We start from the raw sequence: 27155 nt of genomic DNA, 5'->3' as shown, positions 1-27155 counted from the left end.
CTCATTTCTGCCTGTAACTTTCTGTTCCTTTTTCTTGTGCTGCCCACCCTCTCCCTTGCTCTTCTATAGCTGGTATCTTCCCATGTCTCAGCTCAAACGCAACTGTCTCCTCAAAGACACCCTCCCTAACCACCTGTCTACTGGGCTCATCACCCTTGGCACTTCCTATCACATCCTGGCATTTTGTTTAGTACCACAATCTGAAATGATCTTGTTTATGCTTCTGTTGTCTCCCATATCAGAAGTAAAGCTCTAAGAAATTGCCTTGACAATTGCTATCCTTCAATGCTTAGAAAAGTGTCCCTATGTCAAATATATGACCCACAATTAGTGATCAATAGATATTTATTAAATGAATGAATGACTGAAGGTCAAGGGTTAAAGTATTTGGGCGATGTCTCAAGTCATGATTTGAATAAATGTAAATGAAGTCTAGGAAGAACCACACTGTATTTGTCTGGTTTCTCTGAGAAGGAAGATGGGGTTAATGGATGTGGGATTTATACTCTTGCGCTGTCTTGGGCATGGGGCAACCTGAGTTTTGGTTCCAGTTCCTTTGAGAATCTACAGCTATGGACCATCTGACCGGGTAAATGGCCACAAACTTTTGCTTATAACTTACGGGGGTTTGTGGACCTCCTGAAGAGGTCAGAGGACCACAGGTTAAAAATTCCTGTAGAGGTAAGAGATTCCCACAGCGACACTGGGAGGCAGGAGGCAGGTGTTCAATGAGATAATGCACGAAGCATCTTTAAAGAACTAGGTCTGGCGAAGTGTGGCTTTGGGGAGAGGTGGTGCCCGAAGAATCCTTGGAAACCAAATTCTTTTGCACCCAGCAGCTGGGGCGGCGGTTGCTATGGACGCTTGCCTCCTCCAATCATCGCGCGGCTTGCTAGGCTGTGCGGCTCCGTGGTTACCGTGGCAACGGACGGCAACAGCTCGGGCGACGCAGGGGAAGCGCGGGCGGCTTCAAGCTGGGTATGGAGCCCTTCAGCGGCGGCGGGGTCTGTGAGTTGGACGCGGCGTCTTGGCGGGGAATGGAGGTAGAATAAACGTGGGACCCGGAGTGGACCAAGGTCAGAGGTCCTCGCAGAGATTGTGGGGTCAAAGTGTGAGGGACATGGGGGCTGACCGGGGCGTCCCCTCTTCTCGTCCTCGTCCTCGCCCTGCGTCCCAGGCTTTCTCCAGACTTTCCAGACCCCTCCCCTCCTCAGCCTTCCCTAGCCACTTCTCACTCCCATGAACGTTACGGGACCTCGGATTTTTGTTCTTGGGATTCCCCTGCCAGACAGGTAGCCTGAAGGGCAGAAGGCCTGAGGTGCTGCCTCGCTTCCAACTTCGAATTAGCCCCAGGCCTTGGATGAATCATTTCCCGTCTTACCTGAGAAAATGGTAAAATTCACCTCTTTTAGGTGTACAGTTCCAAGAGTTTTGAAAATATAAAGTTCTGTACTGTATTAATCTGTTATCATTCTGCTAATAAAGACATATCTGAGGCTAATTACAAAGGAAAGAGGTTTAATTGACTCACAGTTCCACTTGGCTGGGGAGGCCTCACAATCATGGTGGAAGGCAAAGGAGGAGCAAAGTCGTGTGTTATATGGCGGCAGGCAAGAAAGCATGTGCAAGGGAATCTCCCCTTTATAAAACCACCAAATCTCGTCAGACTCAGTCACTATCATGAGAACAACCCAGGAAAACCCACCCCCATGATTAAGTTACCCACCATGGGGTCCCTCCCATGACACGTGGGGATTATGGGAGTTACAATTCAAGATGATATTTGGGTGTGGACACAGCCAAACCATATCATGTACTTACTGCAATAAGTATATAGAATGATTCCATTAGCTCAGAAAGTTTCTCTTGTACCTCATTGTAGTCAATGCCCCTTCCCCACTTCCAGCCCATAGCAACTAATGAAATGATCTGTTTTCTGATTCTGCATTATCCAGAATGTCACATAAATGGAATTATACATAGCACTTTTTGTCTGGCTTGTTATACTTAGCATATTGCTTTTGAGATTTAACCATGTTGTTGTATGTAACAGTAACTCATTTCTTTTCATTGCTGTGTACTTTTCTATTGAATGGATGTACCATCAGCTGATGGACATTAGGATTGCTTCCAGTATTTGGTAATTATGAATAAGTAAAACTGTTATAAATATTCCCATACAGGTATTTGTATGGACATATGTTATTATTTTGATAAATACCTGCGAGTAGGATTGATAGGTTATATGGAAGTATTAATTTTACAAGAAACTGCCAAATTGCAACCTTGTTAGCAGGTGATCTTTTTTTAATATATATATGTATATATTTATTATACTTTAAGTTCTAGGGTACATGTGCACAACGTGCAGGTTTGTTACGTATGTATACATGTGCCATATTGGTGTGCTGCACCCATTAACTCGTCATTTACATTAGGTATATCTCCTAATGCTACCTCCCCCCTCCCCCCACCCCACAACAGGTCCCAGTGTGTGATGTTCCCCTGCTGTGTCCAAGTGTTCTCGTTGTTCAGTGCCCACCTATGAGTGAGAACATGCAGTGTTTGGTTTTTTGTCCTTGTGATAGTTTGCTGAGAATGATGGTTTCCAGCTTTATCTATGTCCCTACAAAGGACATGAACTCATCATTTTTTATGGCTGCATAATATTTCATGGTATATATGTGCCACGTTTTCTTAATCCAGTCTATCGTTGTTGGACATTTGGGTTGGTTCCAAGTCTTTGCTATTGTGAATAGTGCTGCAGTAAACATACGTGTGCATGTGTCTTTATAGTAGCATGATTTATAATCCTTTGGGCATATACCCAGTAATGGGATGGCTGGGTCAAATGGTATTTCTACTTCTAGATCCCTGAGGAATCGCCACACTGTCTTCCACAATGGTTGAACTAGTTTACAGTCCCACCAACAGTGTAAAAGTGTTCCTATTTCTCCACATCCTCTCCAGCACCTGTTGTTTCCTGACTTTTTAATGATGGCCATTTTAACTGGTGTGAGATGGTATCTTATTGTAGTTTTGATTTGCATTTCTCTGACGGCCAGTGATGATGAGCATTTATTCATGTGTCTGTTGGCTGCATAAATGAGAAGTGTCTGTTCACATCCTTCACCCACTTTTTGATGGGTTTGTTTTTTTCTTGTAAATTTGTTTGAGTTCTTTGTAGATTCTGGATATTAGCCCTTTGTCAGATGAGTAGATTGCAAAAATTTTCTCCCATTCTGTAGGTTGCCTGTTTACTCTGATGGTAGTTTCTTTTGCTGTGCAGAAGCTCTTTAGTTTAATTAGATCCCATTTGTCAATTTTGGCTTTTGTTGCCATTGCTTTTGGTGTTTTAGACATGAAGTCCTTGCCCATGCCTATGTCCTGAATGGTATTGCCTAGGTTTTCTTCTAGGGTTTTTATGGTTTTAGGTCTTACATTTAAGTTTTTAATCCATCTTGAATTAATTTTTGTATAAGGTGTAAGGAAGGGATCCAGTTTCAGCTTTCTACATGTGGCTAGCCAGTTTTCCCAGCACCATTTATTAAATAGGGAATCCTTTCCCCATTTCTTGTTTTTGTCAGGTTTGTCAAAGCTGAGATGGTTGTAGATGTGTGGTATTATTTCTGAGGGCTCTGTTCTGTTCCATTGGTCTATATCTCTGTTTTGGTACCAGTGCCATGCTGTTTTGGTTACTGTAGCCTGGTAGTATAGTTTGAAGTCAGGTAGCATGATGCCTCCAGCTTTGTTCTTTTGGCTTAGGATTGTCTTTGCAATGTGGGCTCTTTTTTGGTTCCATATGAACTTTAAAGTATTTTTTTCCAATTCTGTGAAGAAAGTCATTGGTAGCTTGATGGGGATGGCACTGAATCTATAAATTACCTTGGGCAGTATGGCCATTTTCATAATATTGATTATTCCTATCCATGAGCATGGAATGTTCTTCCATTTGTGTCCTCTTTTATTTTGTTGAGCAGTGGTTTGTAGTTCTCCTTGAAGAGGTCCTTCACATCCCTTGTAAGTTGGATTCCTAGGTATTTTATTCTCTTTGAAGCAATTGTGAATGGGAGTTCACTCATGATTTGGATCTGTTTGTCTGTTATTGGTGTATAAGAAGGCTTGTGATTTTTGCACATTGATTTTGTATCCTGAGACTTTGCTGAAGTTGCTTATCAGCTTGAGGAGATTTTGGCCTGAGACAATGGGGTTTTCTAGATATACAATCATGTCATCTGCAAACAGGGACAATTTGACTTCCTCTTTTTCTAATTGAATACACTTTATTCTTATAGATGTGTAGTGGTATCTCATTCTGTTTTTAATTTGCATTTCCTGGTGATTAATGATGTTGAATAACATGCTTATTTATTATTGTATCTTTGGTGAAGAAGTTTGGTGAACTTGGTGAAGTTTCTGTTTGTATCTTTTGCCCTTATCATTCATATATATATAGAGCATGTACAGGGGAATCTCCCCTTTATAAAACCACCAAATCTCATCAGACCCAGTCACTATCATGAGAACAACCCAGTTTAGCTTTAGGCTAAACTTGATATATATATATATATATATATATATATGACAGAAGTCAGATATTTAATTTGCAAATAATTTCTCCCAATATGTGACACATCTTTCCTTTTTGAAACATTTTGTTACTGAAATGCCAGGGGTTGATCTAGGTCTCATTGTTTATAGCACAGAAAGCCAATCACTGGAACAAAGAGTACTGCCAGGGAAGAAGCCTTTATTTGGCTGCTGCAGCTGTGGAGATGGGAGATAGTCTCAAATTGTCTCACTAGCTGACTAAAATTGGAGATTTAAATACCAGGGAAATAATGTAGAAAACAGGAATTAGGGAGGGGTAAGGAAGAGGAATCTGGTCTCTCACTGTCTGGATGCAGTGATCTGGTGAGTTTCAGTTCCTTTATACTATCTGGGAGGCCCGAGGGTCAGTTTTCTAAGAAAGGAACTCAGATAAGATAAATATAAGTTTCAGGCTTAAGACTAAGAGCGCCCAATTTCTGTTTATTTAAAAAGAACATAAACATCAGTTCTGTGAGGAAATTGGGCTGGTTTCAATTTTCTTCATAATGTCTTTGAAGTCAAAAGTTTTGATGAAGTCTAACCTTATTTATTTTTTGTTTTATGTTTTGTGTGATATCTAAAAACCTTTGGCCCAACACAAGGTAACAAGATTTTCCTCTATGTTTTTTTCTCAGACTTTCATAGCTTTGGGTTTTACATGTGGGTCTTTGATGAATTTTGAGTTAATTTTTATATATGACGTCAGGCAAGAGTTGAGGTGTTTTTTTTTTTTCATAAGGGTGAATGTTCCAACCCCATTTGTTAAAGAGACTCTTCTTTCTCCACTTACCTTGGCACCTTTGTCAAAAATCAATTGACCATGTAGTGTGAATACATGTTTCTGATTTATCAATGTAACAGAATATTCCTGAAAAATATGAATAATTTTTTTTTCTCAAATGAACTGCCAGTCATTTTAACAGCATAAAATCGATTTCTTGATAACTTTACAGTGAATTTTGAAATCTGGTAGTTTGAGTCCTTCTACTTTGTTCTTATTTTTCAAAATTGAATTGGCAACATTGGTTCCTTTACCTTTCCATACAAACTTTAGAATTAAAGGTTAACATCTCCAAAAATAGCTGCTGGCATTTTGATTAGATTTCATTGGAGTATAGATTAATTTGGGGAGAATTGGCATCATAGCAATATTGAATCTTTCAATTTATGAACATGGTATACCTCCTTTGATTTAGTCCTCTTTAATTTCTCTCAATGATGTTTTATAATTTTTAACATGCAACTTTTGCACATGTTTTGTTAGCTCTGTATTTATTTTGTTTTTTGATGCTATTGTATATGATACTGTTTTAAAATTTTCAGTTTCCAGTTGTTCATTCCTTGTTTCATATCCAATCAAATGTTAAACCTTATTCAAATGTCTTGAGGGGGAGAACTGTGTTGTGTTTGTTGCAAGCCCCTCCTCCCTCTTTCTGAACCTCAATTTCTAAGCACCAAGAGACTATAGCAGATTTCACTCTGTGTTTCATCCCACAATACCTACGGCCAGAATCACCCCCAAAATGATGGCAGGAGATTCCCCACAAGGGAGTGCCCCAAACTGTCCAGAGATGGGGCCGGTTGGGATTCCAAAGAAAGAAGGAAAGACTAAATGCCAGAGTGGTCAATCCAAAGCATTTATTGGGGAAACTTACAGAGTGCTGCAGCAGTCCTCAAAATGGACAGCAAGAGAAAACACGTGTTCTACCTAGGTATGACTGCAGTGAGGGGGTCAGGGTATGAGAGTTTAAGGAATCTGGCTCAGTGCCAGGGCTAGTTTCTTTTTCAGTGTTGTGGGCAGCAACCTAGATACCTTTATCAGTGCCTAGGAATGTTCAAGGCCCAGGTGTGGGTTCAAGTCTGCTACGAAAAACCTGCAACTGGCTAGAACACAGAGCAGTCAGGACACAGAAAGAAAGTAGTGGGGAATGGAGAACCCTACATTCTTTTTCATTCAACTTCAGAGCTCTCATGTTGTTCCAGTTCTCAGAAAATCACCCATAGGGGAATCCAGCCCTCGCTTTTTAGGTTCCTGTTCGTCTTGCCAGATTTTACAACCATCAACTATCCTGTTGGTGCCTCCTCTTACCTTAAGAATCCTCTGCCTGAGCCAAGCTGGATTGTCTCTCTGTGCCTAGAATTAGCAAATGTGCCCAGAGAAAAACATGACCAGTAACTTCAACTCATTCATGAGAGGCCATTTCCCTTCTGAAATTTTAGTTCTTCTAGTCCATTGTTAAAAGAAAAACCTTAGCCAAATTAAATTTAACAGAGTTTAATTTAATTAAAGAATGATTCATGAATCATTTCAGAGCAAAGAACAATTTGCAAATTGAGCAGCCTCTTTTTAAATAATTTTATATTTCAATCATTTTTGAAGTACAAGTGGTTTTTCGTTACATGGATGAGGTCTTTAGTGGTGAATTCTGAGATTTTAGTGCACCTGTCACCTGAGCAGTGTACACTATACCCAATATGTAGTCTTTTATCCCTTACCCTACTTCTGACTTCCCCAACTGAGTTCCCAAATTTCATCACTCTGTATGTCTTTGCATCTCATAGCTTAGCTCCCACTTGTAAGGGAGAACGTATGGTATTTGGTTTTTCACTCCTCAGTTACTTCACTTAGAATAATGGCCTCCGGCTGCATCCAAGTTGCTGCGAAAGACATTATTTTGTCCCTCCTTATGGTTGAGTAGTATTCCATGGTATACACATTTTACATTTTCTTTATCCACTTGTTGATCAATGGGCACTTAGGTTGGTTCCATATCTTTGCAATTGCAAATTGTGTTGCTGTAAACATGCATGTGAATGTGTCTTTTTCATATAATGACTTCTTTTCCTTTGAGTAGATACCCAGTAGTGGGATTGCTGGATGAAATGGTAGATCTACTTTTAGTTCTTTAAGGAATCTCCCTACTGTTTTTCATAGTGGTTGTACTAATTTACATTCCCACCAGTAGTGTAGAAGTATTCCCTTTTCACCACATCCCCACCAACATCTATTGTTTTTTTGACTTTTTAATTATGGCCATTCTTGTAAGAGTAAGGTGGTGTCTCATTGTGGTTTTAATTTGCATTTCCCTGACAACTAGTGATGAGCATTTTTTCATATTTGTTGACTGTTTGTATATTTTCTTTTGAGAAATGTCTCTTCATGTTTTAGCCCACTTTTTGAAGGGATTGTTTGTTTTTTTTCTTGCTGATTTGTTTGAGTTCCTTGTAGATTCTGGATGCTAGTCCTTTGTTGGATGCATAGCTTGCAAATACTTTCTCCCACATTGTGGGTTGTCTGTTTACTCTTCTTATTATTTCTTTTGCTTTGCAGAAGTTTTTTAGTTTAATTAGGACCCATTTATTTGTTTTTGTTTTTGTCACATTTGTGTTTAGGATCTTAGTCCTGAAATTCTGCCTAAGCCAATGCCAGAAGAGTTTTTCCAATGTTATCTTCTAGGATTTTTATGGTTTCATGTCTTAGATTTAAGTCTTTGATCCACTGGGAGTTAATGTTTTTTATAAGGTAAGAAATGGGCACCCAGTTTCATTCTTCTACATGTGGCTTGCCAGTTTTCCCAGCACCATTCATGTCTTTATATGCTTTGTCAAATATCAGTTGCTGTAATTATTTGGCTTTATTTTTTGGTTCTCTGTTCTGTTCTATTGGTCTATGTGCCCATTTTTATACCAGTACCATGCTGTTTTGGTAACTATAACCTTGTAGTATAATTTGAAGTCTTGTAATGTGATGCCTCTAGATTTGTTCTTTTTGCTTGGTATTGCTTTAGCTATGTGAGCTCTTTTTTGGTTCCATGTGAGTTTTAGAATTGTTTGTTGTAATTCTGTGAAGAATGATGTTGGTATTTTGATGGGAATCGCTTTGGGTAGTGTGGTCATTTTCACAATGTTGATTCTTCCCATTTGTGAGCATAGGATGTGTTTCCATTTGTTTGTGTCATCTATTATTTATTTCAGCAGTGCTTTGTAGTTTTCCTTGTAGAGGTCTTTTCCCTACTTGGTTAAGTATATTAATATGTATTTTATTTTATTTTATTTTTTTGCAGCTGTTGTAAAAGAGATTGAGCTCTTGATTCGATTCTCAGCATGGTTGTTGTTGGTGTATAGCAGTGCTGCTGATTTGTGTACATTAATTTTGTAACCTCAGACTTTACTGAATTCATTCATCAGATCTAGGAGCCTTTTGGATGAGTCTTTAGGGTTTTCTAGGTATATAATCATGTAACTGGCAAACAGTGACAGTTTGACTTCTTTTCCAATTTGGATGCCCTTTATTTCTTTCTCTTGCTGGTTGCTCTGGCTAGGACTTCCAGTATTATGTTGAATAGAAGTGGTGAAAGTGGGTATTCTTGTCTTGTTCTAGTTCTCACAGGGAAGGCTTTCAACTTTTCCCCATTCAGTATAATGTTGGCTGTGGGTTTGTCATATATGGCTTTTATTATTTTGAGGTAAGTCCCTTCTATGCTTATTTTGTTGAGGGTTTTTACCATAAAGGGATGCTGGATTTTTTCAAATGCTTTTTCTGCATCTATTGAGATAATCTATGGTTTTGTTTTTAATTTTGTTTATGTGATGTATCACATTTATTGACTTGTGTATATTAAACCATCCCTGCATTCCTGGGATGAAACGCACTTGATCATGATGTGTTATGCTTTTGGTGTGCTTTGGGCAGCCTCTTGAGCCAGAGTAAGCTCAGAAAGACTCCAGTGGAGCCACGTGGTAGAAGATGATTTGTGGATTGAAAAAAGAAAGTGATGTACAGAAAATGGAAATGAGGTACAAAAATAGCCAGATTAGTGACAGCTCAGTGCTTGCCTTATTTGAACATAGTTTGAAAAGTTGGCCACCTTTGGTCAAAACTCAGTGATTGGCACAAGAGTAGGCTATGGTCTGTTTACAGCTTCATTTAGGTTATAGTTCACAATGTACAGAGAAACCTTTAGGCCAAACTTAATATATGTAAGGAGGCAGCTTTAGGCTAAACTTGATTTAACACTATATTTCTTCTATACCTCTCTAATGTCTTAAAATATATGCTTTTTGTAATTTACCTATTTTATTTTCTAATTGTTGAAGTAGATGCTATCAAATACATTCTTCTTAGAATTAGATATTCTATTCATTGAGTTTTAATTTTAATTATTTTACTTTTCATTTCTTGAATTTCTTTTCCTAGAGGATGTTTTTGCTGGTTCTTGTTCAGGGTGCTTTTCCCACTCTCTTAGTGTGCTTGTTTATTTTGACCAAGAGCTGCTTATCGTCCTTGGAAAATTATTTATGGGAAGTGTTTGATGACTAAGATGAAGGAGTACCTCAGAGAGGTCCTGAGAGAAGGAGGATCATCAGAGAGGGTTTGCATTTGCCTCTGTTAGGTACCTCAGGGAACTACCTGTCCAGGCTCATTTTAAAGTAAAAATCACACTTTGAGGCTTTTGGAGCTCACAGGTGATATGAATTTGGGCTGTACGTCTCTAAGAGAGTTGGCTGTGATTCTAACCTTTCAGAGTTTTTTTTTTTTTTTCTTTATACCTCTCTCTCTGTTAGGTGCCAAGGAATCGTCCCCTGCATTCAGCTGGGAATGGTGGGATAGGAAGGCTTTATTTTTGACCCAAACATTGAAAGTGTACACCTTTGGAGTGGAGTCTCCTATCAGTCTCCCCACCTTTGATGGGCCCTGGATGTTGACCTTTCCTGGAAGCCTTACCAGGCAGCCACAAGCAGAGCTCAAGATGTCCTTGTCTAGAGGATGATCTCCTACCAAATTTGTTTCAGTGCTCCACTTACCTGTCTTGGTTCCTGTTTTCAGTTAGACGTTGGCTAGATAATTCTTTATAGTCTTGTTAGCTTTTTGATGCTTTTGAGAAGCTTAAAAAATATTTTAACCAGCATTTTTAGTTGTTCTCAGCAGGAGAGTTGGTTCAAACAAACCAGCATAACCTATATTAGAAAACAATGTATTACTTTGTAATCTTAATTTTTAGCACAGTCATTTACATACTCCTTGTAAAAAATTAAATACCTTAGAAATGTAAACATGAAAGGCTTCTCATTACTCCACTCTCTCTCCTAGTCTGGTTCCCCAGAGGTAACTGTTCTTAATAATTTTTGTATTGAATTATTTATTGAGAGCATCAGAGTAAATCTTACATGAAACCTGGATGTATTCGCTGTATACATGTTGACAAAGATGGAATAATTCAGGTTTAGCAAATGCCAGCTGAAGAATATATACATGCAGACTAGTGACTTAAATATTTTCTTTTTATGTGAAGTGTGTATTTTATTCTATATTATATCCAAAGATGTGACAATGAATGCGTGTCTGAGAAGCTCTCAGAAAATGATACTTGTAAGTTGGTATTTCATTTTATGTCTTGTATACAAGGCAAAGTTAGAGTTATTTGGGGGAAAGAATACTTCTGGCTTGTGTGTGAGAATGATTTAAGCAATCACAAAGTAGAAGGAAGTTATTACCCCTTAGTAGTTATATAGTTTCACAGGCTTTAAGAATAGTTTTGGGAATGTTTCTTCACTTTAGCAGCAAAAACATTTAGAACATGAAAACGCTCATCAAGTTTGAAAGAAACTCATAGCCTGGTAGTATTGAAACCATGTTTTAATTGGTACACATTCAGGATCTGTGTAATAGATTCTTGACCCTGGATGTGTCAGCCCTCAGATTTTATGTTTATGTTAATCTTCTGGGGGATAGTGTTCATAGCCATCATCAGATTCCCAGTAGGACCTGGACCACAAAGGTTAAAGATCACTGGTTTGGGATGAGCACATTTCAGAACACAATGGACCGAAATACGCTCAACCACAGTTACCATCATTAAAAGTGAAATGACAACTCATTCCTGAGGGCAAACTTTTCTTTTCAAATAATTTCTTCCAAGATCTGTTTCCTCATTAACACTGCAGAAGCACTTAGCATTTGGCTGCTCTTCATACAACATGTCTTTTGAGAGGGATGGAGGCTTGGAATAAGGCAAAATAATTGTAGGATTATTGCTGGAAGGGTTTCAGATGAGGAAACTTGACATATCATAAAATGCCTCTAATGCAATTTAATTTGAAAAACTGTGCAATCTTTTAATTTATTTGGATTTAAAGTATTTTAGTTATCTGATTTTTTAAAAGGGTCATATTTATCCCTCGAGGTGGTAGGGAGGAAAAGTGGACTTTTAAAAATTGTTCTGTGCTTGATAGAAAGGCTTGTTAGAAAGTATTGGTTCGAATAAACCAGCATATCCTATATTAGATCCTATGTTCTTAAAGTGGTGATATTCATCTTAATATGAATACCAAATCCTATACTAAATCCTATATTCTTAAAGTGATGGTCTTCCTCTTAATATGAATACCAAAAAGTCAACTTGGTTGACTTTAAAGAAAAATTAGTGTGAAATGACTAGAAAAAGCAATCTCTTGTAATTTCACTGGCAATTCATAAATCCGCCCCTTATTTTATTTTAAAATGGCATCTTCTTGCTTTAATAAGCTATCTAAAATGTCCTGAATGTAAGGTTGCTCTAATAACGTTATGATCTGACTGTATCTGTGTCTGTTTTTATTTCTTTAAACTGCTATTATAAGCCTAAGTTAAACAACTTGCCTAATTCTATGTTCTGTACAACTATGTTGTTGATGCTCATTTTTATTATAAACAATCCACCCAAATTTGCAGCAGTGGCTTTGAAAAATCCCTAATTAAAATAAATTTCAAGGTTAAGCTATTTTTATTGATGCCTGAAAACAACTACCGGTACGCATGGCTTTTAAAATAATAACAGTGTGGGAAGCATATTTCAAAACCAGGAAAGCAGAAATTTGTGTTTATGAAGCCAAAAAGTAGTCTTGCAATGCTTTGGAATATGCCTGGTAATTAATTATAGATGATGTGTATCATATGAAACCTCAAAGATTTTGGTGGGAGATGGAAACAAAGGGGCCTTATGCATTTCATTTCTGATATAATCCCTTCACTCCTAGAGGGAATTACGATTTAATAAAAAGCAATTACAGGAGGATGTAATCTAAGAATACTAATTAATACCTTTAGCTCTACCAGAATGAGATTCTGTAAAAAATGGTGGGTTGTCAATTGCCAAATCACGAAATATTGCAAGGAGGGAAAAGGCAACATACTCTTTCACAATATGGCTTGTTATGTTAAAACTGTTAGTGGTAGGGAATTTTGTACTTGTTAATCATTTGCGTTTTTACATCGCTGTTTGTAATTACAATTAAACAGATGGTTTCGAAAAAGATCGTGTGTCCTTAGCAATTAAAACCATGGCAAACAGCTTTTGCTCCTCCCCAGTATACAATTAAACTGAATAGAATCACATAACCCAGTGGGTTCTTCAGAAGAAAGTTTCTGTGTGGATTCCAGTAGATTAGTATTCTGCTCCCCAGCCCTGTCATCTTGACCTCTTGCCCAGCTGAAAGCTTTGCAGCTGGCTGAGGACTTCCAAACATGGGTTTTATGGAGTAGTTATCCCTTCTCTGTTTTCTCCGCGTATCTTATTCTTACCACATTGGGATTAATAGAATGTTTTAGAATGGATCTTTGGAACAGTCGCTAACAACCACTGGGTGTGTTGAATCTAATACAGTTTGCTAAATTCTAGGAGCTTGGCTAGTGCGTGAAATTCCTCAAGGGCACAGGAAAATTGGTCTTTTTTTTCTTATTCAGAAAACTAATGTTGAGATGTTTGTTTATGAAAAAAATCATTTCAGGGTTTGTAATCAAAAGAATACAGAATTTACTTTGCGTTCTAGGGAAACCAAAGTCTCACCTTATTGACTGTTCCCCTCATCCCTATTACAACAAATTCAGGAGATTTTTCAACAAGGATTCAGCACCCCAAGAAATATTTCACCAGTTGATATGTGGCTTTGTGGCCAGTGGTCCCTCCCTTGGACTAGACCTCAGCAGTGTGAATGGCTCTCCCCCAAAGCAGGGATTTGGAGCTGGCTGTGATCTGTTCGCAGATGAAACCTTGGAAATGTGTTTTGTTTGCCATGAGCATAAATAGTCCCAAGTATACTTTCAATGATTTTAGGTACAGGCTTTTGTGCCCACAAGTAAGCAGTTATTTGCTGGTGCAATTAACCATCTGCACCTTATTATAAGGGTGCAGCTGGCTAATTATGCTCGGCTCCATAGGTCAGGTTCAACTTCTCATCTGCATAGGAGCTGTATTTGCAGCAAAAGGACACTGACCTTTAAAAATGAGTCCTTAAATTTAACCAGTTCATTTTGAGGTCGCCACTCGTGGATTTTTATTTTGTTTTGTTCAGAAGTGAAATTCTTATACGGGTAGTGTATTTCTACTTGGGCAAAGTAATTAATGCAGGACTGTAGCACAGACATTATCATGAGTCAGGGACAAATGAGATCTCTACTTAATTCAGATGATTTTGGCTCTTCATTCTGGAGAAAGATCCATCAATGTAGAGGTACCTGTATTCATGAATTTGTCTGAACGACAACTTGGGGCATCATCGAGACTTAAAATGGGAGTAAATTTGTGCATAAGTGAGTTCACAATCATTTTTGGCAATAGTTGTACATTATTCTTATGATCTATTGGATGGACTATTTGAGAGAAGAACAGCAGAATACTGGAAAGGAGAACCTTAAATTTTATGTAGGTTAAATTAACAGTCAATGCAGGTTTGCTGGATAGAAAGCATCATTTAACTGGAGACTTACAGGAGCCTGTCCAAAAGGTACCTACTGCTGTCAATTCCTGTGCCAAACCTGTGAGCCTGCTGGCTGGAAAACTCTTTTGTAGGACAAGAGTTGAGCCCAAAGGCAAGGGATGTCTAGTCCTCACTGATACAGTGGAGAAAGCCTTGTGGTGGGGTTGGGAAGCACAGGAAAAATGCGTTAACCACCCATGGAGTCTGGACTTGGCTAAGCACTTCCCAAACATAGGGGACCTATTTGAAAATACCGATGCCCGGGACCGACTATAGATTGACTGAATCAGAATCTCTAGGGTAGGACTAGGTGATCCTCAGGTGATGCTACCTTGAGAAAAACTGGGTTACAGAATTTCCAAAATGCTTCCCAAATTTTAAGAAATGTTTAATTTTCAAAATGAACTCTCCTTAGAATTTTAGTTATGGAATAGAACATACACGTAAACGTATGAAACACGTTGTTACCATTTAACAAATAAGGGGAACAGATGTATAACAATCACCTGGGCAAGGATTAGGATGTGGGTATCCTGGAATCCTTCTCCTATATAGCCCTCCTCTTCCCCACCTCAGAGGTAACTGCTATCCTGACCTTTACAGTAATTCTTGAGTTCTAATATAGTTTTGCCATTTTGTATACATTCCTAGAAATATAGTTCAGTTTTTCCTTTGTCTGTACTTTATATAAATTGAATCACACTGTATGTATTCATGTTTCATGTTGCTTTTCCCCCCTCAACTTGATGTAAAATTCATCCATATTGTTGGTCTCTGTTTAGATCATCTTTATTGATCTGTGATATTATATTATAGGAATATAGCCATTTTTTCTATATGCTATCAATAAAAACTTGGGTTGTTTCCAATATTCCACTATTATGAATAACACTATGGTGAGCAGTCTTACTCGTATGTCTGTAGCATGTGCATACATTTCTCTGGACTGTCTACCAGGGTAAAAACTGCTGGATCATTGAACATACATATCTTTAAGTTTACTAGATGATGGAATATGTTTTCTGAAGTTGTTTTACGTAGTTATAGCCCGACCAGCAAGTGCTTGGCATTTCCCATTACAACACAGAGGAGCCAATATTCAGAATTATCAGACTCAGGTTTTGCCTGTCTAGTACATGTGTAGGGGCATCTTGTGGTTTTAATTGCATTTCCCTGGTTTTTTATTAGTTTGGGCATGTTTCATATATTTATTAGCCATTTAGATATTCTGTAGTGTAAACAGCCTGTTCTTTTGCTTTTTTCCACTATTGGATTGTCTGGTTTTTTTAAATATTGTTTTGTAGGCGTTCTTTAAATATTCTGGTACAGGAGTTTCGTTGGTTATGTGTCATAAGTACCTTTTCCCATTTTGAGACTTGTCATTTTATTTTTTATATGGTGTCTCAAACTTCTGGGCTTAAGTGATCCTCTTGCCTTGGCCTCCCAAAGAGCTGGGATCACAGGCATGAGCCACCACACCTGGCTAGTTTTGTTTTTTTTTTTTTAATGGTATTAAGATTGATTACAGGATTTATGTGTTGTTAGCCAGATTGATTGATTATAATGTTCCCCATCAAGATTTCACCCCAAAGTTTTAGCATAAGAGCTTAAATCCTTTCAGTAGGAGTGGCAGTGTGATGATTTTCAAATAGTACTATCATATTTCTTGTACATTCATTCATCAGCTAGAATTTTTCTGTAAAGAACTTTTTCTCATTTACTATTTTGCTACCGTGAAATACATTTTATACAAGAAAGGCATGAATTCTCCTCCCTTCCTGCTTCCCTCCCTCCTTCCTTCCTCCTTCCTTCCTCCCTTCCTCCTTTCTCCCTTTCTCCCTTCCTCCCTTCTCTCCTTCCTTCTTCAGAATAATGAATTGGTACTCTAGTGACCTCTAAAGGTGACTAATTAGTTTTATCCTGTCTTTGGCCAATGGGAGAACCCTGCAAGTTGGCCTCTATGCTATTTGCTTGATGGATTGATTGTACAGTCTGTGATAGTTTCCTTGCTGTCATGCATGACCAGGTGTTTCAGGCTCATCTTGTCTATTTCCTGCCCCAGACTTGGCTTTATAATAAGTGTTGATGTCTGATAGAGCAGGTCTCTCCAGTATCTTATCCTGGATCTCTGCCAAGGAGACAGAGCCTGAGTCTAGGACTTGAGTGTTGGTAGTTTATTTTTGCTAAGTGATTGCGGGGGAGGAGGGACTGAAAGAATGAGGCAGGGAAGGAAATAAAAGCAGTTTAAGGCTGTGTTCTCAAGTTGGCTATCAACATGGACAACTGAGGTTTTTTCCCACTGGGACCCTCTGAAGAGCCTTAGAGGATGTACCTCAAAATTGTCTGCCCAAAGAATAGAAGAATGTAGCTTTTATGCGCTAATTTCCATCTGTCTCCCACTGGTCAAGGAATATGTCCTTCACACTTCCAGGCTGCCTATGTGTGAGCACTAGGAGGTTCCTGTCAGATAAACCAAGGACAGAAAATTGAAATAATGCAGTGCAGCTGAGAGGGTGCTTCCAGCTTACACTGTGGGAAGCTATTGGTGGGCCTAGAGGATGTGAGGTTGGGTACAAAAATCCTCCAATAATTTAATTTGTTCTTCTTCAATATAATCTTTGCTATTCTTGGCCCTTTTCATTCTCATAAAAATCTTAGGCTCAGCATGTCAGGTCCCATCTAAAATTCTGTTTTTTTGAGGACTAAATTTTTTCAAGTTTTGATTTATTTGAAGTTCCATTTCCAGTTTGATCTGGAAAAATATCTTTTACAATACTGAATTTTCTAACCCGTGAGTGTGGTATATCTCTTTATTACCTACGTCATCTTGAATCTTAATAATGTATTATCATTTCATCTGTGGTATAACCCTAGGAATTTGAACTTTTTGTGGTATTATAATTAACTGTTAGGTTGATTTTTTAAAAACTTTTTTGAGTATATAGAAATACAATTTTTGGATATATTTATTTTATATTTAGCAATATTGCTAAACCTATTGATTCTAATAATTTATGTTAGCTGTTTGGATTTTCTAAAAAAGTTATTTATTCATATTATCTGCTAACAATTTGAGTTTTGTTTTGTCCTTTCCTTGAGTCTTTTTTGTCTTCCAGCATTAGATAGAACCTTAAATTTCTGTTGATTGGAATGGTGATAATGGGTATTAATAGATAAGGATCTTGTTCTTGATATCAAGTAAAATTTTTCAATGTTTATTGATTAAGTATTATGCCTGCTGTAGATTTTTATACATTGCAGATATGCATTATTAGGTTGGGGAAGTTACCTCTATTTTTAATTTGCTAATAACTTTTAAAAATCAAAAATGGCTTTGAATTTTATCATAATCTTTTTCTGCATCTGTTGAGGCTATTATATAATTTTTGTTGAATGTTGAACTACATTGTTTTGCTAATGTTAATATAACTTTACATTCTTGGTTAAAATTCAACATATTTCAGTATATTATTGCTGGACTAGTATTCTTTTTACTATTCAGTTTTTCCCTCTTCTAGTTTGGGCATTGTCACTCTCATTCTATTAATTTAGTACTTCCTTAGGAATCTAACGTGTATGTATACTTAACTAAGTTAATGAAAACTGTTCTATTTCTCCTGGACATTAGAGAGATCTCAGAACTCTTTAACTCCATGTACCCACCTCCTGACTTAAATGTCGATGTTGTTTACTTTAAAATCTATTTAAAGCCTATTTTTACTGTTAATATTATAAATGCTATTATTATTTTTTAAATTCATGACAGCACTCATGTTCATTTTAAATCACTTCACTGTTGACCATGTTTCCCCTGCCATTTCTTCTTGCCTCTAGATTTTTCCATTTGGGATCACTTTCATTTTGCCTGAATTGCATCCTTTAGATTTTTCTTTATTGAGAGTCTGCCAAGGTGAATCCCTCAGGTTTGTTTGTCTTAAATTGTCTTTTATTTGCCCTTATTCTTGGAGATATTTTTCCTGGTTTTAGAATTAAAAGATGACAGTTTTTCCTTTCACTACATTTGAATGCATCATCCTACTGTCTTCTGGCTTCCAATCTTTTGAGAAGTTAGCTCCCAATCTAACCATGTCTCATTTGGAGATTATTTTTTTACTGTTTCTTTTAGTAATTTTCTCCTTATTTTTGGTTTTCTTCACCCTCACTAGGATGAGTCTAGATATGACTTTTTTCCCCATTTATCTAGTCTGAGACTTTTTGGGCTTCTTGAATCTTCATATTGGTTGCTTTCAACACTTTGGTAAATTATCAGCCGTTATTTGTTAGATGTTGCCTCTGACTCATTATCTCTCTTCTCTTACTTCACTCAATCCTTCAGTGATGTCAGATCTCTGTCCTCCATGTTTCTTGTTTTTTTTTTTTTATCTTTTTGTCCCTCCATGTACTGTCCTGCATAATCCTTCTGTCTATTTTTTACTTTAGTAATTTTTCTCTTCAGCCATTTAAAATATACTGTTTACTTACATGGAATATCTAAATTCCATTATTTTATCTTTTATTATTCTATTTGAATCCTTTTCAAATCTTTGATACAACTTACTCCTATAACATTTTGTTTAAACGATTTCATACTTAAAGAAAACTTGAAATAATAGTACAATGAAAACCCATATACCCTTTAATTAGAGTCACTCCTTGTTAACATTCTGCCACATTTGCTGTTGATTCTCTTTCTTTTTCTTGAATCATTTGAAAGTAATTTTATGACTTAGGTAAGGGAGATATCATGACACTTACCCCTTATATACATTAGCTGGTATCTCCTAAGACCAAGAACATTCTCTTGCATAACCACAACACTGTTATCACAGCCTGTAAATTTAAAATGGAAACAGTATTATCTAATTTACAATCTATATTCATATTTTTCTAATTTTTCAATAATGTCCACTATAGTGTTTCTAACAATTTTTCAAGGATCCAGTCGAAGATCATATGCTGCATTAAGTTGAGTTTTTACAGTCTTTTTTAGTGTAGAACGGTTGCCCTTCGACTTTTTTTATTGTTGTTGATTTTTGTTTTTCAGCACATTGACATTTTTGAAGAGTCCAGTTGTTTTACAGAATTGCTGTATCATTTTTTCTTAGATTCCTGTGCCTTGCAGATACCGTCAAGCTTGTATGTTAGTACTTCAAACATAGTAAACATGGTTTTTTTGTAATCTGTATCTAGTAATTCCCCTATGTGAAGCCTTTCATAGTATTTCTGCTCTGCAAATTTTTGCTCATGGTGTCTTATTTTCTTGTGAGTTTGTTTATTTCTTACTATGTGTTCCTCATTGTCCTTGAAATATTGTCTGCAGGTATTCTTATTCTTTGTGGTCTTGAATGATGGTGCCTTCCTCCAGGGGAGATTTTTTTGTTTGTTTGTTTGAGACGGAGTCTCACTCTGTCGCCCAGGCTGGAGTGCAGTGGCACAATCTCGGCTCACTGCAAACTCCGCCTCCCAGGTTCAAGCCATTCTCCTGCCTCAGCCTCCCGAGTACCTGGGACCACAGGTGCCCCCGACCATGCCCGGCTAATTTTTTTTGTATTTTTAGTAGAGACGGGGTTTCACTGTGTTAGCCAGGATGGTCTTGATCTCCTGACCTTGTGATCCGCCCGCCTCGGCCTCCCAAAGTGCTGGGATTACAGGCATGAGCCATCGCGCCTGGCCCCTCCAGGGGAGGTTTATATTTACCAGGTACCTCAGCATCTTTTAGTCTGGGACTACCCCAAGCCTAGCTCATGGCTTGAAGTTCTCTGGACAGTTTAAGTGATATGGACCTGGGCTGCAAATTTGAGTCAGAATTAACCTCAACTTTTTGGGTATTTTTCGTCTTTCTTTTTATTCTCTTTTTCTGCTCGGCACCAGGACAGGTTTTATGACTTGCTGGAGATGGTAATGGAGTGGCCAGATTTAATTTTGGGTCCCAGTCTAAGGTAGAGAAAGTTCCTCGTACTTCCCATCTTTTGCAGGCTCTAATCATTGACTTCTATCTCTCTGTGTGTGTGTGTAATATTTCTAATGTCATGTTATATGATTTTTATTAACTTGTTTTATTGTATATTTATCTCTTTTACAGATTATACCTTGATGCTAACTGACAACTTATTATTTGCTTTATCATATAATATACATAAATTTGTAAAAAAATTATAATATTAATATTACTACTAACAATAAACTAAGAAATTTTTTTTGAAATCAATACAGTTGCATTTATTATTCTGTAGGGCCAAGTAACAAAAGTTTTACTAATAAAGAATTTTCATTTCATCTAAATGAGTAAAATTTTAGTCTAATTATAGATAGAAATTAATGACATGCTGACATACCTGGCATTCATAGACAATTTGTTTTTTTAAATATTTTAACTTTTATTTTAGGTTCAGGGGTACATGTGTGGCTTGTTATATAAGAAACTCGTGATTTGGTGATTGAATGTACAGATTATTTCATCACCCTGGTTCTAAGCATAGTACCTGATAGCTTTTTTTTTTTTTTCTGAACCTCTCACTCCTCCCACCCTCCTCCCTCAGGTAGGCCCAATGTCTGTTGTTCCCCTCTTTCTGTCCATGTGTTCTTGTTATTTAGCTCTTATAAGTGAGAACATACAGTTCTGGTTTTCTGTTCCTGTGTTAGTTTGCTGAGCATAATGGTCTAACGTTCCATCCGTGTTCCTGCAAAGGACATGATCTCATTCTTCTTTATGGCTGCATAGTATTCCGTGGTCTATATGTACCACATTTTCTTTATTGAGTCTACCATTGATGAGCATTTAGGTTGATCCATGTCTTTGCTATTGTGAATAGTGCTGCAGTGAACATACGTGTGCATGTGTCTTTATGGTAGAATGATTTATATTCCTTTGGGACCATACTCAGTAGTGGGATTGCTAGGTCGAATGGTAGTTGTTTTCAGTTCTTTGAGGAATCGCCACACTGATTTCTAGAATGGTTGAACTAATTTACTCTCCCACCAGAAGTATATAAGCATTAGTTTTTTCTAGTTCCATGAAGAATGTATTAATTACTGCTAGTATGATAGGAATAGCATTGAATCTATAAATTGCTTTGGGCAGTATGGCCCCTTTAATGATATTTCTTCTTCCTACCCATGAGCATGTAATATCCTTCCATTTGTTTGTGTTGTCTCTGATTTCTTCGAACAGTGTTTTGTAATTTTCATTGTAGAGATTTTCACCTCCCTGGTTAGCTGTGCTCCTAGGTATTTTTTTGTTTTTGTGGTAATTGTTAATGGGATTGCATTCCTGATTTGGCTCTCAGCTTGGATGCCGTTAGTGTATATGAATGCTACTGATTTTTGTAAATTGATTTAGTATCCCAAAACTTTGCTGAAGTTGCTTATCAGCTCAAGGAGCTTTGGGGCAGAGACCATGGGGTTTTCTAGATGCAGAATTATGTCATCTGCAAACAGGGATAGTTTGACTTCCTCTCTTCCTATTTTGATGCCTTTTATTTCTTTCTCTTGCCTGATTGCTCTGGCCAGGACTTCCAGTACTGGAAGTGGTGAGAGTGGGCATCCTTTGTCTTGTTCCAGGTTTCAAGGGAATGCTTCCAGCTTTTGCCCATTCAGTATGATGTTGGCTCTGAGTTTGTCATGCACAGCTCTCATTATTTTGAGGTATGTTCCTTCAATGCCTAGTTTAGTGACGTGAAGGGATGTTGAATTTTACTGAAAGACTTTTCTTTATCTATTGAGATAATCACATGGTTTTTGTCTTTAGTTCTGTTTATGTGATGAATCACATTTATTGATTTGCATATGTTGAACCAACCTTGCATCATGGAGATAAAGCCTACTTGATGGTGGTGGATTAATTTTTTGATGTGCTACTGGATTCAGTTTGCTAGTATTTTGCTGAGGATTTTTCATCTATGCTTATCAAGAATATTGGCCTGACATTTTCTTTTTTTGTTGTATCTCTGCCAGGTTTTGCTATCGGGATGATGCTGGCCTCATAGAATGAGTTGGAGATGAGTCCCTCCCCTTCAATTGTTTGGAATAGTTTCAGTAGGAACGGTACCCATTCTTCTTTGTACATCTGGCAGAATTTGGCCGTGAATCTGTCTGGTCCTGGGCTTTCTTTGGTTCGTAGGCTATTTTTTACTGATTCAATTTCAGAGCTTGCTATTAGTCTGTTTAGGGATTCAGTTTCTCCCTGATTCAGTCTTGGGAGGATGTATGTGTCCAGAAATTTATCCATTTCTTCTAGATTTTCTAATTTGTGTGCATAAAGGAGTCTCTGATGGTTATTTGTATTTCTGTGGGGTCAGTGGTAATGTCCCCTTTGTCATTTCTCATTGTGTTTATTTGGATCTTCTCTCTTTTTTTCTTCATTCTTCTAGCTGGTGGTCTATCTATCTTATTAATTTTTTCAAAAAATAAACTTCTGGATTTTGTATTTTTTTTATATCTCTATCTCTTTCAGTTCAGCTCTGATTTTGGTTACTTCTTGTCTTCTGCTAGCTTTGGGGTTGGTTTGCTCTTGCTTCTTTAGTTCTTCTAATTGTGATGTTAGGTTATTAATTTGAGATCTTTCTAACTTTTTGATGTGGGCATTTAGTGCTATAAATTTCCCTGTTAACACTGCCTTAGCTGTTTCCCAGAGATTCTGGCATGTTGTGTGTTTGTTCTCATTAGTTTCAAATAACTTCTTGATTTCATTATTTACCCAAGACTCATTTGGGAGCAGGTTGTTTAACTTTCATATAGTTGTATGGTTTTGAGTGATTTTCTTGGCTTTGATTTCTATTTATATTGTGCTGTTGTCTGAGAATGTGGTCAGTATGATTTCGTTTTTTTGTGTGTTTGCTGAGGATTGTTTTATGTCAGATTGCTTGGTCAATTTTAGAATATGTACCATGTGGTGATGAAAATAATGTATATTCTGTTGTCTTTGGGCAGAAAGTTCTGTAGCTGTGTACTAGGTCCATTTGATATAGTGTTGAGTTTAGGTCCTGACTTTCTTTGTTAATTTTCTGCCTTATCTGTCTAATGCTGTCAGTGGGGTGTTGCAATCTCCAACTATTATTGTTTGTGAAACTAAGTCTATTCGTAGATCTCTAAAAACTTGCTTTATGAATCTGGGTGCACAGGTGTTGGCTGCATGTAGATTTAGGGTAGTTAGGTCTTCTTGTTAAATTAAACCTTTCATCATTATGTAATGCCCTACTTTGTCCTTTTTGATCTTTGTTGGTTTAAAGTCTGTTTTGCCTGAAATTAGTATTGCAACCTCTCCTTTTTTTTTCTGTTTCCATTTGCTTAGTAGATTTTTCTCCATCCCTTTACTTCAAGTCTATGGGTGTCATTGAATGTGAGATGGGTCTCTCAAAGACAGCATACCATTGGGTCTTGCTTCTTCATTCAGCTTGCCACTCTGTGCCTTTTAATTGGGGCATCAAGCCCGATTACATTCAAGATTAGTATTGATATGTGTGGATTTGATTCTGTTATCATATTGTTAGCTGGTTATTATGAAGACTTGTTTGTGTGGTTGCTTTATAGTCTCACTGGTTTGTTTAGCTAACAGGGTTATTGTAATGGCTGGTAATGGTCTTTCTATATTGACTGCTTCTTTCAGGAGCTCTTGTAAGGCAGTTGTGATAGTACCAAATTCTGTCAGCATCTGCTTGTCTGAAAAGGATCTTATTTCTCCTTTGCTTATGAAGCTTAGTTTGACCAGATATGAAATTTTTGGTTTGAATTTCTTTTCTTTAAGAATGTTGACTATAGACCCCCAATCTCTTCTGGCTTATAGGGTTTCTGCTGAGAAATATGCTGTTAGTCTGATGGGTTTCCCCTTTGTAGGTGACCTGTCCTTTATCTCTAGCTGCCTTTAACATTTTTTCCTTCATTTCAGCCTTGGAGAGCTCATGATTATGTGTCTTGGGGATGATCTTCTTGTGAAGTGTCTTTTGGAGGTTCTCTGCATTTTCTGAATTTGAATGTTGGCCTCTCTAGCTAGGTTGGGGAAGTTTTCATGGGTGGTATCCTGAAACACATTTTCCAGGTTGCTTCCTTTCTCCCAGTCTGATTCATGGACACCAGTGAGTCATAGATTTGGTCTCTTTCCATAATCCCATATATATTTCTTGGAGGTTTTGTTCATTCATTTTTATTCTTTTTTCTTTATTCTTGCCTGACTCTTATATTTCAGAAAGTCAGTCTTCAAGCTCTGAGAGTCTTTCCTCAGCCTATTCTATTCTGCTGTTAATACTTGTGATTGCTTTATGAAATTGTTGTAATGTGTTTTTCAGCTCTATCAGGTCAGTTACATTCTTTTCCATACTGGCTATTTTGTGTGTCAGTTCTGTATTGTTTTATTGTGATTCTTAGCTTCCTTGGATTGGGTTTCAACATTCTCCTGAATCTTGATGATCTTAGTTTCTATCCATATTCTGAATTCTATTTCTGTCATTTCAGCCATCTAAGCCTGGTTAAGAACCCTTGCTGGAGAACTAGTGTGGTTGTTGGGAGGAAAGAAGACACTCTGACTTTTTGAGTTGCTGGAGTTCTTGCATTGGTTCTGTCTCATCTGTGTGGGACAATGTTCCTTCAGTCTTTGTCCTTTTGGATGGATTGTTTTGATTTTTATTTTCTTTGATGCCTTTGAATGTTTGATTATGGTATAAGGCAAGTTTGATTGACTGGCTTCGATTCTAGTCTTCTGGGTCTTAGAGGAGCCTCCTCCTATTACTGTCTCTGTGTCTCCATTTCTTTTGTTGGATATTCTGGTCCACAGGGCTCCCTCAGGCTGGGGCTGCAGTTGGCCAACAAGACATGTCCTTGCCAGGTCAGCCCTAATCTGCTGTTCATGTGCTTCCTGGGGAAACACAGGGTTGTGTCCACCCACAGAGTTCAGGTGGAAATGGGACTGCTGAGTTGGAAACTCTAGTGGGTGTGGCCCATCTGGCTATGGGCCTTTGGGGTGGGTAGGATTGCCAGCCCTACTGTCTGGGTGTTTCCAAAGCAATAGGAGGCTGCACCTCTTAGCAAATTCAGGGAGACATAGGGCTGCAGGGCTAGAAGCTCTAGCAGGTGTTGTCTGCCTGGTTATCAGTGGTTGAGGTCGGTCGGCTCACATGCTCTGCTCTCCAGGACAACAGGAGGCTGTGCACTTTAGCTGAGTTCACACAGAAGCAAGGCTACTGGGCTAGAAGCTCTAGCAAGCATTGTCCACTTGGCTACCAGTGGCAGGGGTGGGTAGTGTCTTCCTGTGACAATAGGAGGCTGTGCCCTCCAGCTGAGTTCATGCAAAAATGAAACCACTGAGCTGGAGGCTCTAGCAGGTGTTGCATAGCCAGCTATCAATGGCAGGGTAGGAGAGGTGGCCAGCCAATTTCAGGCTGAAGGTGGGCCAGAAGCTGACACTGAGCCCTGGCTGGCAAGCAGTGGCAGAGCAATGTTGGTGCTCCTCGGAACCACAACTGTGGCCTCTGTTGGAGCTGTGGCACTGGTGCTGGTCTGCTCTGGGGCCCAAGGCTTGTGGAGGTCCCCTTGGACTCAGAATTACCCCTGCAAAATGCTGGGATGGCTCTCTGCCTCATTCTGTAAGTGTTGGGGATGGGTTTCAGGGCGACAGGATGATTCTCTCATTCCCAATCTTGCACAGGCCTCTGTGGAGAGCGTGAATCCCCCAGGGGTTCTCACTCACTTCCCCTTTCCCGTGTTGGAGAGCCTCTCCTGGCTCCACGTTGAGCCCAGACAGGCTGGTGCCCAGCTTTGCTCCTCTCTATTCTCTGTTTTCCCCTGTTGCCCTGATGTATCCCAATGTGGTTTCTCAGATGATCACTATGTAGGGTCCGTATTCATTGGCCTTTTTGTTCCCTCTCTGTGAGAGTGGCACACATGACCTCCTTCTAGTCTGCCATTGTAGCGTCCGACTTCTATCCCATTGGCTGGTAAGGCCACCAAAACCAAGGCCCAGATTTTTCTGGATCAGCAAATGCCCTAAGGGCAAAAGTGACTATGGTGTTCTAGGGCTTTGCTTACTTCTGTGGTGCTTGATTTCTTTTATTGTTTGGTCTGGTAATCATTTACCATCTTGACAGCTCTTTAAGGAGATTAATTTTTTTTTTCACCTAGAGCTTTTCGTTGTGTTTACATGGATGGTTGGTTCAACTGTTAGTTGCCATTACTAGAAGTGGAAGTCCTCTTCAATTTTAGAAGAATATCTTATTGTTTTCCTTGTTAGAGATATAGAGTGGAAACATATTTTTCATGCTATTAATGGGAATTGATCTGGCCAAACCCTGTGAAAGCAGCACACTAAGAATTTCCTCTCAATATTTACCAACGTGATAACTGAAAGAAGAAAAATGGCCCTGTTATATGCCAGACAGCTCAAGTACAGTGTTATACTATGTAACCAATCTGTGTCACTGGTTTTCATTACTGAATTCTGTTATGACACCCATCCAATATGAATTAAAAGAATTACATTTGACATTTTAATATAAGGTAGACATGCAGCATTTAACAAGTATCTGCTAGTAAGGATGTATGAGCCAGTGATCAATGTTGAAAGCACTCAATCGAGAAGGGTCAAACTAGCTTGCTGTTCACTTGCTTCTGGAAATTGCCACATCCCTAATGGCTGGCGGAGATTGATGAAAGCACTGGTCCCTTTCTCTACTGATTTCAGTTGGAGCCGTGGAAGTGTCAATGAGTAAATCCAAGTTTGCTCTTCTGTGTATAGCTGGCTTTATTAAAAGAATTCTAAGCATTTTTCTGTGGAGGGAAATCTGATTCCCAGGTGTTACTTTTTTGTCAGAATTTGGTTAACAGACAAGATCAATTTTTAATAA

General features: G+C 38.2%; 1 protein-coding gene across 9 annotated transcripts in view; it reads left to right on the top strand.

The window, feature by feature from the left end:
- HYDIN (HYDIN axonemal central pair apparatus protein) overlaps positions 1-27155 on the top strand; it is a 491920-nt gene that overhangs the window by 63965 nt on the left and 400800 nt on the right. For 8 of the 9 annotated variants that reach the window (XM_055298612.2, XM_063611543.1, XM_055298611.2 and 5 more), the window contains exon 3: positions 837-1012. In XM_055298612.2, the coding sequence (XP_055154587.2) occupies positions 837-1012 (176 nt within the window). Of the gene's footprint in view, positions 1-836; positions 1077-27155 lie in introns of those variants that run through there. The other variant, XM_063611544.1, reaches the window with a different exon arrangement.

This window comes from Symphalangus syndactylus, chromosome 11, assembly GCF_028878055.3.
Source record: "Symphalangus syndactylus isolate Jambi chromosome 11, NHGRI_mSymSyn1-v2.1_pri, whole genome shotgun sequence".
In the NCBI taxonomy this organism is placed as follows: domain Eukaryota; kingdom Metazoa; phylum Chordata; class Mammalia; order Primates; family Hylobatidae; genus Symphalangus; species Symphalangus syndactylus.
This window is presented reverse-complemented; position numbering and strand designations above follow the sequence as displayed.